General features: G+C 43.2%; 1 protein-coding gene across 1 annotated transcript; it reads left to right on the forward strand.

Moving 5' to 3' along the window:
- Window positions 1–631: 631 nt before the first annotated feature.
- Window positions 632–15,426, forward strand: eno4 (enolase 4). Its single transcript, XM_069723021.1, has 13 exons — window positions 632–799; window positions 1,870–1,998; window positions 2,444–2,628; window positions 3,834–3,967; window positions 7,700–7,869; window positions 7,956–8,084; window positions 8,318–8,386; window positions 8,897–9,061; window positions 9,181–9,306; window positions 10,100–10,274; window positions 13,215–13,276; window positions 14,454–14,571; window positions 15,096–15,426. Exons 1-13 carry the CDS (start codon window positions 632–634, stop codon window positions 15,185–15,187), a joined length of 1,722 nt encoding a protein of 573 aa, XP_069579122.1. The 3' UTR covers window positions 15,188–15,426.
- The last annotated feature ends 504 nt before the right edge of the window (window positions 15,427–15,930 follow it).

Genomic DNA, 15,930 nt, shown 5'->3' on the forward strand with positions numbered 1-15,930 from the left:
TGGTCCGTCCTCACAGGGACCAACCGATAGGTTGGGGGACTGTCAGAGAGGAGGTGGTGGTGTATGAAGGCCGGCCTGGTCCCTCCTTACAAGGACCAACCATAGGTTGGGGGACTGTCAGAGAGGAGGTGGTGGTGTATGAAGGCTGGCCTGGTCCCTCCTTACAAGGACCAACCATAGGTTGGGGGACTGTCAGAGAGGAGGTGGTGGTGTATGAAGGCTGGCCTGGTCCCTCCTTACAAGGACCAACCATAGGTTGGGGGACTGTCAGAGAGGAGGTGGTGGTGTATGAAGGCCGGGCTGGTCCCTCCTTACAAGGACCAACCATAGGTTGGAGGACTGTCAGAGAGCAACGGGCTCACAACTGGAGTTACATCCCATAAATACCATTTCATTGAAAAACAGTCATTTGAAGTTGAGTGTGTTTCTCTATATTTCATAAATATGTCTTTATTTTTGTGATACTTTTTGTTGTAGATATGTTTTGTATTATATGCATTTATTGTACGTATTCAAAGAAAATACGGAATCTGCGCGTGGCGTCGCTTATTTCCAGGGTTCACGTGGACACGCTGTTCCCATGGCAACACACAACACAGAAAACGACGGCTACAGCGACGCCGCCTGCGCCATGTCTCATCCAGGACCTCCCAGATGTCTGTCCGGAGACTACCGGGACATGTACGACATGAGAAACGCGGCGGCGGAGTTTTACCGCGTTCACAGAGTTCGTGAGGAGGTGGAGAGAGTTCTGAACGAGCTGTTCCTCCTGCAGCCCGCGGACCTGCACGGTTACCTGGTAGGACCTGCTCACCTGCTCACCTGCTGCTGGACCTCGTGTGCGCGCAGCCTTGTTTACATCATACTCTGCTCAGATATTGACTTCATGTTAACCAGCCAGAGATGGATCAGGGTGGTTTCATACAAATAAAATGCATTGCAGCAAAAAGCGCCACAAACAGTAAATCTGCTGTTTTAAATGGAAAACTAACACAACAGGAGTTCTCTGTTATTTCACTGAATGGTTAAAGACAATACGTTTGTAGTTAAGAACTAAAGCACCACCTCCCTCAACATAACCAGGACATCACTGCCTGATTTAATTTCCTGTCCTCCCTCACCATTACTGGTCTTCTGGAAGGAAGAGGCAGAAAGCAAGAAAGTGAGGTAGAAAGTAGAGAAACTTTGTCCATTGAAACTCAACTCCAGGAGACATTTATAGATGCGCTGACCTGTAATAACTAAATATAATGCAGCCTTACAAAATGCTAGCTGGGCATTAATACATGTCACATTATGAATAAGTTTTCTTCATTTTTGAGGAAGGACATTCACATTGTCAATATTTTTTTGCACTGTTAGCTCTGGAGGTTTTTACATCGTGTTTTCAATGTTAGATTTTGTTATAAAAAGTCAACGTTATAACTATTTCCGAGGCTTCTCTTTTCACCTCGTGTCATTCAGGTGAGGTGAATGTGTGTCTTCTTACATGTTTGTAGGCAGAGAAGAGGATTTTCTTCCTTTGTGATCAAACTGCAACCACGAAGTGTAATTTTCACTCTGTGTGCAAACATGTTCGTGTGTTGAGAAGAACTTTGCAGAGTTTAGGTGTCGTTATTCAGCAGTAGTCAAAACTCATCCTTAGAAAACACAACAGCTTCTACAAGTGGTGTAACACGTGATTTAAATACATGCTGTGGACACATCTTGCTGTTTTGGTCCAGTGCTATAAAACAATGACGGTTCGAGAGTACTGGAGTAAACAGTGTACATGTGTGGACGTCCTCGGTGAAGGAGAAGTGAAAACTATCCTGCTCAAAGCAGAGAATCACAATGACGTAATACTTTTCTTATGAACTGTCACTTCAGGCAGATTACTTCACAAACCTCTCTGCAGCCCCACGGATCAGCAGACTGAAGGGACGAGAGGTTTATGATGCCAGAGGAGAACTCTCCATTGAGGCCGAGCTCTTCTGTATCATCCACAACAAGGAAAAGGTAAAACTCATTTTTCACATTTAGCAAAGATGTCGTGAAAATATCCACTGCATTAAAAATGGGCCTGGTCCTTCTCCTTCTGGTCGTTGTGTCCTCCTTCAGGTTAACTTAGAAACTATTGGAGCAGACTTTAACCAATCGGCCTCCTTCAGAGAAAACACTTGATTTTAACGTCATCTCACGTCACCACACACGGTGATCAGTGATTGGTCGAGGAGGTGGAGAGATGATGTGGTGGAGGAGGAGGAGGTGGAGGTGGAGAGATGATATGGTTGAGGAGGAGGAGGTGGAGAGATGATGTGGTTGAGGAGGAGGTGAACGTGGTTGAGGAGGAGGTGAATGTGTCAGGAAGTGTTGTGGGCGTCGTGGGGCCTTCTGCTCATCAGACATGACATTCACAACACCAATCGCTGGTGAATATCTGGTTCTTCTCTCCTGCTGTCAGAGCACCTCCTCAGCTGCCATCTCTGCACACTTGACACCTGAGAACACGCCAGCGGACGGCAGACCTGCGAGTGAGGAGAGGGCTGATCATGTGATGACTGCTGTCCAGTGGATCAATCAACCTCTGACCAGCCTGCTCAAAGACCAAAGCCCCTGTGACCAGCTGCAGGTGGACCACATACTCAGGTAGTGTTTGGGCTTCTCTGGAGGAACATCAAAATAATAAAACACACATCATACTCCAAAAATCAAATTGAGATTTTTGGGTTGATTTTATTTATACCTATTATTGTTTATTCAGTATTTTTCATTTTCATTTTCCCTAAATTCACCTTCAGGGGAAAGTTTTAGTGTATTTGCTGTAAATACTGCTGGAGGGACGGCATTTATTTATTTATTATTTATTATTGAGGAAGAGTTACATTTATTCTAATTTGAGATATTTAGGACCCTTCCATTATTTTACCATCGCTTTAATAATGTACAGTAGAAACAGTGAAATTCAGAAATGTTGGAACCTAACAACTCCATCTGATAGTTATCACATTGAATCTACTGCATTATAAAGTAAACATAATGTAAAAGGTAAACAAACAAACAAATAAATGAATAAGTAGTGCTTCTTTGGTGAATTAGGATCCAGTTGGATCCAGTTAAAGGGTGGACAATGATGACTGCCTGTCTTGTAATGGATTTGAATACAAGCAGTGGGAATGTTTGATATGAATGACAGCTAGATAATATCCAGTTCATCTTCCAGTAGTTTATGGGGCAAATTGCTGAAAGGCCGAATGAGAAAGGTTGTTATATATTCAGACAGCTTTAGGGGAAAGTAAACTGGTAGGATGCCGTTGTTTTGTTGGACCAGCCTACTATTTCATAAAGTGTACAGTGATTAATGTGGAATTAGCAGCATGGAAGTCCAGCATATCTTCATATTGAAGCACCGACTGGTTGATTTCACAATTGTTTCTTTTTCCTGAAGAGAAAAATAAAAATGTTCTCATCTTAATCTTTTAATTGCATTTGATTTTGTGACAGTTGTTTTCCTTTGAGGTTTCAAAGTAAGACTGGCGTTTTGCAGAGATGCCTGAAGCACATTAGAGGGGACAGTTGGAGATAAGCTGCATGCACACAAAGACTGTGTCATGTGCATGAAAAGGGTTATCATAAGTCTGCTGAACTAATAATATTGTTTGTTTAGATTGCTAATAATGCACCAAGTACAGAACTTTGTTTTACCGGTCAGTAGAGATCACCGGTGCCATAAATACCTCGCAGCTCAGTACCTACAAACTTACACACAATTCCTGTTGCGTGTCATTGGATCTTTGCCTAAAGACTGTTTTCATGACACTAACTTATTCATTTTGTTCTCTGTATTTGCACAGCAATTTCTTCACGGCCCGCTTCCTGGAGGAGAAAGACCTCCAGAAGCAGGAGAGTCATCCTCCAAGCAAACCAGAGGCGGCGCTTCCTTCTCCACCACCTATGAAGACTAAAGAGAAGAAGAGCACTGATAAAAGTAGGCTCGAGGCTAGTCGCGCAACAGCACTGCCTCATGTTCGGTACCAATAAGACATCTTACACCGGCAGCCAAATACTGAGCTCACAATGTGTTGTTATGCCTCTGCACCGGCAGCAGCCAAAGCCACAGGAATTATGTCTTTAATGGAGTTTGTCTGGTGAGCAAATTATTTCAAGAACGCCTTCCAGGGACTTTCTTCACTTGGTCCGAGAATGAACTGATTTGATTTCAGGATCAAAGTGTAAAATGGTTACTGGACCCAAATGCAGCCAAGACAAAAGGCACATGAAGGGTGAGGCAGGTAGACAAATGGAGGAGGAGTCGAAAAGCAGCTGAAACAATGAGCAAAGAGTGCAACAACAAATAGGAGCACACAGATAGAGACATGAGATACACGAAGTACGTGTAACACAGGAATATCAATTTCTATTAGGTGGTTGTCATGTCTCTTTTCCAACAATTATATCTCAAGGACAACACATGGGAAAGTAAAACTACATGAACAAACAAACAAACAAACAAACACAAGAAAAGTCATGAAGCACCCATATACCATGGAGCATAAAGATCAGGTATGTTATCTAATGTGTGACTGATAAACAGCCCCCCCCCCCCGCACCACCACTCCCCCACCCCCACCACCAACAACTTCCCTCCAGAGAGTTTCCTCCAGAACTAAATAGGTTCTCATGCCTTTTGCTGTTTGTATTCGCAGCACCTCCTAGTAGTGGAGAGGGACCATCCAGCTAGTGTTTAAAATGGCACTTTTTGCAATCCTTGACACCTCTGGAACTTCAAAAAAAATTCATATTTATCAAAAACGTGCAGGTTTGGCTATTTGCAAACTGAAGACAATCAGAGAACTTGGAGAATGTTTCGTTGCGGGAAGCGCTACAAATCTGCCGAAAGATGTATGATATGTGGTGAAAACACTCAGTGTAATGTGATTTACATCCATCTTCATGACAATAACAGGTGCAAAGAGCCTTCATTTGTGCTCCAATCTATTAGGCAGCTTTTCCCTCATTATTAGACAACCCTACAGTCATCATTAGGCAGCATTCACAGGAAGTGAAAAGGACGGCTTTCTAATTTGGTATCTAAGCGTTGTAATCTTCAGTATGAACTGCCTTTAGAAAAGAAGACAAAGAGACACCTGTAATGGCATCAGAACATGTAGGTTTATTTTCAGGCTGTTTTTTAAATCTTTGATTTATCTCTTTCTCTCTCTCTCTGCCGCTGTTGTGACATCCGTTGATCAGGTTGAAAAGGAAAGTAAAGTAGTTGAGAGAGATGTCGTGGTAATGATACGTTTACGCGAGTTTGCTTCTGACTACAGCAGCTAAGAGGATCTTCATATCCAATATCCTGCCCTTTGTTAGTGATGATCTGTCTATCAGAGTTATGGAGACATGAAGAGATATAGTTTACCCAATCAGAACGCACCTCTTCTGAGCTGTTGTGTCTTCAAGATGACAAGTGAGCAAGATGCTGAAAAAGAGACACGAGAAACTGAATCTGGCTTTGAAGTGAACATGAAGACTTGTAGCATCGTGTTCTTGTTATGTGCTTTGGTTGTGGCAGTGAGGGTCACGTGATGGAAAACGTTCCTGATGAACACGCTACCGATGGAGGACAGTTAACCTGGAAACCCAAAGATCAGAACTAAGAGCAGGAAAGAGTTGAGGGTTGAAAAATAATCAAGAAATGTGCAGCAGAAAAAAGGTTATTCTTTTGTACAATATTAACATGAAATGATCCCGGATGACGACGTCATATTCTAAGCAGAAGCATAATTTATAATCCAATATGAATAGTTGTAACTATCTGTTCGCCTTAACTTCCATATTCCAGTGAACAGATATGATGAATGAGACCGATGAGCCTAAACCTGCAGATGTGAGCAGACAGAGACAGAACTGATGGAAGAAGAGACAAATGTTAAAAATCTTGATGTTAAAAGACAGCAAAACGCTGATGTGGAGGGCTCCCAACAAACAAGGGCAGCAGCAGTGAGTAAAACAGGAGCATGTTGACTGTTATGTGTCAGAATACCAAGAACCCGGCTGCTTTTCCTTTACGTTTTATGTTAAGTTGTGTTAGCAGCACTGGACGCTCTAACTTGCTTTATATCCACTTTTGTTTTTTCTGAGGGTGATGCAAGAGCCTCAGGAGCTCTGCAGCGCTTTCACCAAACTTTAAAGTCAATGTTGAACTCTGACTGAGTTTTCCCAGGACTGAGAAGAAGTTCTGGCTTGGCTGTTACTTGTTGTGCAGGACGTTTGTCAGGAGAGTAGAGGACCTATAGCCCCAGTGAGCTGGTTTTTAGTTACATTTTTTAAATGTTTTTATTTTATTGTTTGTTTTGCAGGGACAATGCACACCAATCAACAGTAAAACTGTAAGTGAGCCATAGTTAGCCAGAGAGGCTAATTTTCATCTGCTGTCCCCGGCCAGATGTTTGAAGGCAGCCTAAAATGACTAAATTTCAAATAATCGATAAACAGACAGTAACGTATAGACAAAACCAATTCACATATAAGAAAAAGAAAAGTGTACCTACAGTACAAACACATATATAACACTGAGGCACAGAACATACATCAACACTGAACAAGACAAATGCACATATAGGTGAACCAAGCAGGCAGGACAGACAGTACATTAATGCTTGCACACCTGAGTGGCAACAAGCCATTCATTAAGGCTACGTTTGAATGTTTTGTACGTGTTTTTTGTGTGTATGTGTGATGGCAGAGCATTCAACGAGTGTGCTGAATTCACAGATAATGCAGATTTGCTAAAAGAGTTTGACCTATGGTGAAATGACACAATCACCTCTTGAAGCAGATCTAGTGTGTCTGATACTTGGAGTGCGCTGTTTAATAAAATCACTAAGCGGAGGCGGGGCCATGCCATGTACAAATTTAAAAACCAGACACACATCAGTGAATTTAATGAGGTTCTCCCAACTCAAGATATGGTGTTTGATGAGGATATTGCAATGATGGTGACTTTTTAAAAAAAATTTATCAAGTGTTTTTAGAGCTTGTTTATGGAGAATATGGATAGATTTTAATGTAGTGCTGCCCCAGTGAGCTGGTTTTTGAGCATTCATTATGTGTACCTTTGGCACTTTGGAGTGACCGATGGAAAATAATTGATCCTCCTGTAAATATCCTTGACACACAAGTGAAGGGTTTTCGTCTCCAATTGTAAATGGCCCACAGGAAGCTTAGCATGGCTTCACCATGTTTGCTTGCTCCTAAGTATAATGGATCTGATTCTGCACAGATTTCAGGAAGGTTGATGCGGTACCAATGCCTGACTGTTACCCAATACCAAAGATTGCATTGATCAGGTAGGTGGTGCAAGATTCCTTATGAAACTGGATCCTCTGAAAGGTTACTGGCAGGTGCCACTGACACAAAGGGCAAAAGAAATCACCAGTTTCAATTCACTTGGGGGATTATTTTAATGAAGTCATGCCTTTTGGGTTGCGGGACGCCCCATCTACGTTCCAGCACCTGATGATGACTGCATATTTGGATCATGTTTTAACTGACCGAAACCCCCTGACCGTCTCGACCAGGATGCAGAATAACAACCAATGGCTGGTTGCTGTTCCTTCAATCGACACGCTTTTCATATCAGAGCCCCAAACGTGCCTTCAAACTGCTTCTGTCACATGAATATGTGTTCTAGTTTGTAATTTTTCTTTCATTATAGGAAAAAAGAGCATTGTTGTGGAGAAGCCTTTCCCTCCAGCAGAACCTCCAGAAGTGGTCCTGAGTGGGAGCTTGGCCGTCGGCACAGTGTCGCTGGCTGTGGCCAAAACTGGGGCACAAATAAAGGACATCCCGCTCTACAAATACACAGCAGAGCTGAAGAATCGAGAGGTTTGACCACACAAGCTCTAACGCTTAAAATCCCACAAACACTGGAGGCAACATATAATAATATTTAAGGAAACTCTTCTGTTCAGGGTCCAACACAGTTTCACATCCCTGTGTCTTTGGTGACATTGCTGAGCTGTGGGAAGACTTCTCCTGGAAAACTCAGTTTACTGGAGGAGGTCGTCCTGATCCCCAAAGTGGGACACCGAGTCAAACAAGTATTTAACTGTCCCGCCATATTTCTGTGCAGTCGGTACGCTTTCTGTCTGTGGCCCACGTCTCTGAGGTGGCCGTTGGTGTGGATACGTTCACTCTTTTTAAAGTTCTTTGCTTCCTCTTTGGTTTTTATGATCTGGTATATTATTGGTAAAACACCTTGGTTCGTATATATGCTTTTTTTCCCCCACTACATCGTTTCTGAAATGCACTGAACTGTGAACTTCTTCAACAGATCATCACAATGACCCTCCAGTTACAAAAGGAGATGATGAGAATTATCAACACTTCCACAAAAGCTGGGGTGAGGGACATCGCTATTTATTCTCTCTAAGAAACAGAGTTCACGAGAGCAGAGGATATGTACATAAAGGGAGAGTTCTATTGGAATTTCATGGGTAATCTTTAAATATTGGTATGCAGGCCTAAAAGTATGTTGAAATTGCTTATTAAAGTATTGAATATTTCCTCTATTTACCTTCTTAATACTGCTTTGGTACTGTATAGAAATATCTCCGGCATTGTTCAGTGACCCCCAGAACTTTCATTCATAATGTGAACAGTGCAGAATGTGAGTGGGACACTCAGCTTCTAATAACCTTGCAGCGACAACAGTCTTATTTAAACCTACAGAATGAATATATACTCATCTATTGTCATTCACATGTAGCTTCAGCTAACCTACTTTTCAGCAGACGTATTCAGGGACCAGAGATGTAAAGAACAATGCATGTGACTGTATGAATTCAGTTGGATATGTAAAAAGACAAGACACAGAGATTGTTGACGTGGTGATCGATGTGTTTTCCCCGAGGCCAACCAGGCCGTTGTGTGTAACTGTGGAGCGCTGGCTGGGAACTTTGAGCGACCCGAACAGCCTCTGGATCTGGTCACTGAGGCCTGTTGTAACCTCGACCTTGCACTAGGAACAGAGATCCATTTAGCGCTGAACTGTGCTGCCCCTGAGCTAATGGACTATGTAAGTTGACAAAAGGTAGTCAAAGGGCTCATGGGAGTCCTTCTATACAGGCAAACACAGTTTAGTCACAGCAGATAAAGAAACAAGTTGTGGAGAGTTTGTCTTCTTCTCTTCCTCAGTCTAAAGGGAAGTATGAAATTACAACAGGAGTTCTGAAGTCTCCAGATGAACTCGTGGATGTGTACCAAACCCTCATCAGCAAATACCCAGCGGTGGTGGCAATAATCGATCCATTTAGGAGAGAGGTCAGTTGAAAACATGTTCATTCTGTCATCAACATTTTATACATTTTTATACGTTGATTTCTCTGTAGTTTCTGCACCTGACACTGAGGACAAAAGAAAATTCCTGAATATCTGTTCATGTTATTCATCCAATCCGAATACAGAGATAGCTTTAAACTTGATGTTAAAGGATGAGGGTTATGGCATTTGTGATCTTTTTACTGGCAAACCAAAGGAAAATACCAAAACCAACAATGTGTTAATTCCATCTCTCAGTTCTTTCTGACTCCATGTGGCTTCCAGCTCCAAGCCCTGTGGTCCCTACTGAAGAAGCACAGAGAAAAGCCCTATAAATAAAGTTTTATTTTTAATAAGTACTCAGACATGTGATTAAAAATAGCAGTTTACTGCAACAAATGACTATTTTCAGCCACCAGTTAATAAACATTTTTCTGATGAAACTGTGGAACAGGTTAGTTATAAGGCATCCGTTGCCATAGTTACAAGTGCAGACTTGCTGATGCTCCTTTCTGGAGTTCACCCTGGTTTACTGTAAACACCTTCATTCAACACAACATCTGACTTATTAGTGTCACAGATTTTGTTCTTCTAGTCATGAGCAGCTCACAAACTTTTTATTTACCTGCAGGGCTCCATGCAGAACTTCATCAGTCACTTGGTTTTAGAAGTAATGTTTCTTTGTGTTCAAGTGTTTATGTGGATAACAGTTGGTTCATATAAGTATGGATGATCATTTCTTCATCTCTTACACCTGTGCTCCTCTTCCTTTATGTGTGTGTTCTTGCTCTGGAAGGACACAGACCAGTGGGAGAAGCTAAGCAATGCAATTGGAGATTCATGTTCGTTGCTCTCTGACATCACCTACAAGTCACAAGCTCCGCCCCTTCCTGGAGTCAGAGGTCATATAATGAAACACGGCCACAACACAACAGTCAGTGACTTGATCCGCATCGCCTCAGAGCAACAAGGTAATTGGTGGAGTTGAGAAGAGGAGGCTGAATCAGTGCTGGCAAGGAGAGTTGATCGTCTCAACTCCTGTCGAAACCTGTTTGTTTAGTTACAAGTTGCATAAAAAAAGGAGTGAGGCAACAAAACGCTCTGAGCCTTCTCCTGCTGTGTGCATGGAGCTGTGATGGAAAGTTACGTTGCTCGATCAACGTCAGCTCCAGAGTCACACATGTTTTTATGACTATTTATCTGGGCACACCTGTGATGTCACCATGGACTTGAGCAGAGAGAGCACATCAGGTTTTGGCTCAAACTCAAGGAATCATCAGCAAAGACCCTTAAAATGCTTCAGAACACCGACAGCAGTAAAAAAAGGGACTTCAGCATTTCAGAGGAGTTGGGTTGTGATGTTGTGATGTTGTGATGTTGTGATGTTGTGATGTTGTGTTGTGATGTTGTGATGTTGGGTTGTGATGTTGTGATGTTGTGATGTTGTGTTGTGATGTTGTGATGTTGTGTCGTGATGTTGTGATGTTGTGTTGTGATGTTGGGTTGTGATGTTGTGATGTTGGGTTGTGATGTTGTGATGTTGTGATGTGATGTGATGTGATGTTGTGATGTGATGTGATGTGATGTGATGTGATGTGATGTTGTGATGTGATGTGATGTGATGTGATGTGATGTGATGTGATGTGATGTGATGTGATGTGATGTGATGTGATGTGATGTGATGTGATGTGATGTTGTGATGTGATGTGATGTTGTGATGTGATGTTGTGATGTTGGGTTGTGATGTTGTGATGTTGTGATGTGATGTGATGTGATGTGATGTGATGTGATGTGATGTGATGTGATGTGATGTGATGTGATGTGATGTGATGTGATGTGATGTGATGTGATGTGATGTGATGATGTGATGTGATGTGATGTGATGTGATGTGATGTGATGTGATGTGATGTTGTGATGTGTGATGTGATGTGATGTGATGTGATGTTGTGATGTGATGTGATGTGATGTGATGTGATGTGATGTTGTGATGATGTGATGTGATGTGATGTGATGTGATGTGATGTGATGTGATGTGATGTGATGTGATGTTGTGATGTGATGTTGTGATGTTGTGATGTTGTGATGTTGTGATGTTGTGATGTTGTGATGTGATGTTGTGATGTTGTGATGTGATGTGATGTGATGTGATGTGATGTGATGTGATGTGATGTGATGTGATGTGATGTGATGTGATGTGATGTGATGTGATGTGATGTTGTGATGTGATGTTGTGATGTTGGGTTGTGATGTTGGGTTGTGATGTTGTGATGTTGTGATGTGATGTTGTGATGTTGGGTTGTGATGTTGTGATGTGATGTGATGTTGTGATGTGATGTTGTGATGTTGTGATGTGATGTTGTGTTGTGATGTTGTGATGTTGTGTTGTGATGTTGTGTTGTGATGTTGTGATGTGATGTTGTGATGTTGGGTTGTGATGTGATGTGATGTTGTGATGTTGTGATGTGATGTGATGTGATGTTGTGATGTTGTGATGTGATGTTGTGATGTTGGGTTGTGATGTTGTGATGTTGTGATGTGATGTTGTGATGTTGGGTTGTGATGTTGTGATGTGATGTGATGTTGTGATGTGATGTTGTGATGTTGTGATGTTGTGATGTGATGTTGGGTTGTGATGTTGTGATGTTGTGATGTGATGTTGTGATGTTGTGTTGTGATGTTGTGATGTTGTGATGTGATGTTGTGATGTTGGGTTGTGATGTTGTGATGTGATGTGATGTGATGTTGGGTTGTGATGTTGTGATGTGTTGTGATGTTGTGATGTGATGTGATGTTGTGATGTGATGTTGTGATGTTGTGATGTGATGTTGGGTTGTGATGTTGTGATGTTGTGATGTGATGTTGTGATGTTGGGTTGTGATGTTGTGATGTGATGTGATGTTGTGATGTGATGTTGTGATACGATGTGATGTTGTGATGTGATGTGATGTTGTGATGTGATGTTGTGATGTTGGGTTGTGATGTTGGGTTGTGATGTTGGGTTGTGATGTGATGTTGTGATGTTGGGTTGTGATTTGATGTTGTGATGTTGGGTTGTGATGTTGTGATGTTGTGATGTTGTGATGTTGGGTTGTGATGTGATGTTGTGATGTTGTGATGTTGGGTTGTGATGTTGTGATGTGATGTTGTGATGTGATGTTGTGATGTGATGTTGTGATGTGATGTTGTGATGTGATGTTGTGATGTTGTGTTGTGATGTTGTGATGTGATGTTGTGATGTGATGTTGTGATGTGATGTTGTGATGTGATGTTGTGTTGTGATGTTGTGTTGTGATGTTGTGTTGTGATGTTGTGTTGTGATGTGATGTTGTGATGTGATGTTGTGATGTGATGTTGTGATGTGATGTTGTGATGTGATGTTGTGTTGTGATGTTGTGTTGTGTTGTGATGTTGTGTTGTGATGTTGTGATGTTGTGATGTTGTGTTGTGATGTTGTGATGTGATGTTGTGATGTGATGTTGTGATGTGATGTTGTGATGTTGTGTTGTGATGTTGTGATGTGATGTGATGTTGTGATGTGATGTTGTGATGTTGTGATGTTGTGTTGTGATGTTGTGATGTGATGTGATGTGATGTGATGTGATGTTGTGATGTTGTGATGTTGTGATGTTGTGATGTGATGTTGTGAAACTTCAAATATTTGGTTGAGACGACTTGAATTTCTGTTTTCTGTTGGGTTGTCCAACGTAACAGTACAGCTGCTCACAGTGCTTTGAAAAGTCCATGCTGTGATCTCAGATGCAGATCTGGAAGAGCGGTCACAAAAACATGCTGTCACACTAATGTCACGGTGCTGCTCTGCATTTACCTCCAACAGAAACATAACTGAGAACCTGTGAAGACATTGATTTAATGGAGGATTACGTATCATGTGTTTACTTGTTAACTTCAGGGGCAGTGCTGATGGGAGCAACATGCAGCGAGCCCTGCGGTGAAGACTCTTTCTCAGATATCGTAAGTCTTCATCTCTTTCCTCCTGTTTCCATCTCCTGTCAGAGACCATCTCTGCATCTCTGCAGTCTTTCTGTTCAACGGCCTCATGTCAGAGCAGCAGCCATCTGCAGTAACGATGTGTTGTAATTGTCAACTAAGCGTTAGTCAATGATAAAAGTCTTCGGTAACCAAGTTTCCATTCGTCCTTCAGTGTCCGTCTCCTCATCGCTGCAGACTTGGTCTAGATAGGAAACACTAGTTACCAGCTAACACCGCCATCACAGTGACCACAAAACCACGGTTTACAGACCTGGAGAGGGAACACACTGCATGTCCCTCTGTCCCTCTCTCTGTCCTCTACCCGGTCTGGGTGGAGGTGAACAGGATGTGGGTGGAGGTGAACAGGATGTGGGTGGAGGTGTGGAGGTGTTACTTCAGGACAGTTTAGTCTGCCCGCTGCTGGTTAGTTTTATAGAATTGGTTTTGCTCCGTTCACTGAAAGCAATAATCACATGCATTTTATTTTGTTTTAAATTTTATATGGAGTACTTCTCTGTATTATATATACGCTATTAAATATGACATCTGTTTCTGTTGACTTCCTGCAGCAGCACCTCCGTTTCTGAACGGCTGTAGTTGTTCTTCCTGTTATATTCCGCTGATCCACCGCCATTATTTATGTTTCTCTCAACTTCTCTCTTCTGTCTCACTTCCTGTGACTCCGTGTGCACACGGCACTGCAGTCTCATGTCCTTTTATGGGCATTGAAGGGCGTTTACTTATGCTAATTAGGAACAAGTGGCACGCGCTTTCAATTCACGAGGACCGCGGGATTCATCGAGATAAGAAAGCAGGTGCGAACAAATCCGGGGTTTAAGAACGCGTCGTGAATCTGACGGAGACTCTTTCTTTGGACATTTTTTAAGAACAAATTTAAGAAAATTCTTAAGAAGATTTTGGTGAATGAGGCCCAATGTTTTAGAAACATGTTGTGTCTTTGTTTTACATTTTTTATTTTCAAAACCAAATGCATTAGTATTGTAATGGTGTTCTGGATTTGGCATCCAAAGTGTTTCTCACTGAATCGCAGGACATTTGTAAAACATGTTTTGTTTGTTTTGGCAGGAAATGAACTCCGTATGTCTCCTCAGCACCAGTTTGTGTCTCACATGCTGCTGCTGCTCTCCTCCCCCTTTAGGCTGTCGGTCTGGGCCTGGACTATGTCAAACTGGGAGGTCTCAGCGGTGCTGAGAGGATGACTAAATACAACCGGCTTATTTCTATAGAAGAGGAACTGTCCCAACAGGGAATCCTGGGTACGTTTTTATACTCCCTCCCTTGTCTCTCTTCTTTTTTTTCAGTTGGACAGAGAAAAAGGAGACATGACAAAGCCAGAGAGAGACAGAAAGAGGCAGTAATGTCTGGGCTCGAGAGCTCACATCTCTCTCAGTGATGGATGTGAAAGGAAACTGTGTGTGAGGAATCATACAAATGTGTATTTGTGTGTGTGAGTGGAAGAATGAAAACCTCATGCCTTCAATCTGTTAATTAGCTGCCTAATTACTTCAAGGACAAATACTTTCCCTTCCAACGTTTCCAAAAACCACACAGGGACACCAGAGGGTTAATGAGAGATGAGTACGTATCTGTGTGTCATCAGCCGGTTTTATTCAGCATGTGGTATCAACACAGACCTCAAACAGCGATAAACATGCTGAAACACAGATGAAGTGAAAGGCTCAGTGTGCTGCACAAATGGGATTTCAGCAGCGTCATCACAAGTGTCTGCAGTCCAGCTTTTGTGCGTTCAATTTTTGTCATTATTCTGTGTCGTCCACAGTCTGTAAAGAGAAGCACCCCCCTCCTCTGTTCCCTGAGAAACCACAGGAGCAGTCGGCCGCTGCAGAGAGAAGTGAGTCTGACGTGGCCTGAAGGAGGGCGGCTCGCAGCCGGTCGGGTTTAAACAAGCCTTCAAATGTGTGTCACCGCTCCAACGTTGGATTTCCATTCTGCTGTTATCGCTTACTTTACCTTAAAAAACCTGCATGAATGTAGTTTTCCCATTTGTTTCCTCTCGTTGCCCCTCCACTCGTTTCCCCTCCTCTCGTTGCCCCTCCTCTCGTTGCCCCTCCACTCGTTGCCCCTCCACTCGTTGCCCCTCCTCTCGTTGCCCCTCCACTCGTTTCCCCTCCTCTCGTTGCCCGTCCTCTCGTTGCCCCTCCACTCGTTTCCCCTCCTCTCGTTGCCCCTCCACTCGTTGCCCCTCCTCTTGTGCCCCTCCACTCATTTCCCCTCCTCTCGTTGCCCCTCCACTCGTTTCCCCTCCTCTCGTTGCCCCTCCTCTCGTTGCCCGTCCTCTCGTTTCCCCTCCTCTCGTTGCCCCTCCTCTCGTTTCCCCTCCTCTCGTTGCCCGTCCTCTCGTTGCCCCTCCACTCGTTTCCCCTCCTCTCGTTGCCCCTCCTCTCGTTGCCCCTCCTCTCGTTGCCCCTCCTCTCGTGCCCCTCCTCTCGTGCCCCTCCTCTCGTTGCCCCTCCTCTCGTTGCCCCTCCTCTCGTTGCCCCTCCACTCGTTTCCCCTCCTCTCGTTGCCCCTCCTCTCGTTGCCCCTCCACTCGTTGCCCCTCCTCTCGTTGCCCCTCCTCTCGTTGCCCCTCCTCTCGTGCCCCTCCACTCGTT

This window comes from Brachyistius frenatus, unplaced genomic scaffold (assembly GCF_029030835.1).
Source record: "Brachyistius frenatus isolate BFR_SWC_R1_liver_20210118 unplaced genomic scaffold, ASM2903083v1 Contig_313, whole genome shotgun sequence".
NCBI classification, from domain to species: Eukaryota; Metazoa; Chordata; class Actinopteri; family Embiotocidae; genus Brachyistius; species Brachyistius frenatus.

Excerpts from the sequence above, each read along its gene's own strand:
- eno4 (XM_069723021.1), top strand. The coding sequence starts at position 632 with ATGTCTCATCCAGGACCTCCCAGATGTCTGTCCGGAGACTACCGGGAC. Across the intron at positions 2,629-3,833 it reads CAGGTGGACCACATACTCAG|CAATTTCTTCACGGCCCGCT; the intron begins GTAGTGTTTGGG and ends GTATTTGCACAG. Across the intron at positions 7,870-7,955 it reads CAGAGCTGAAGAATCGAGAG|GGTCCAACACAGTTTCACAT; the intron begins GTTTGACCACAC and ends TCTTCTGTTCAG.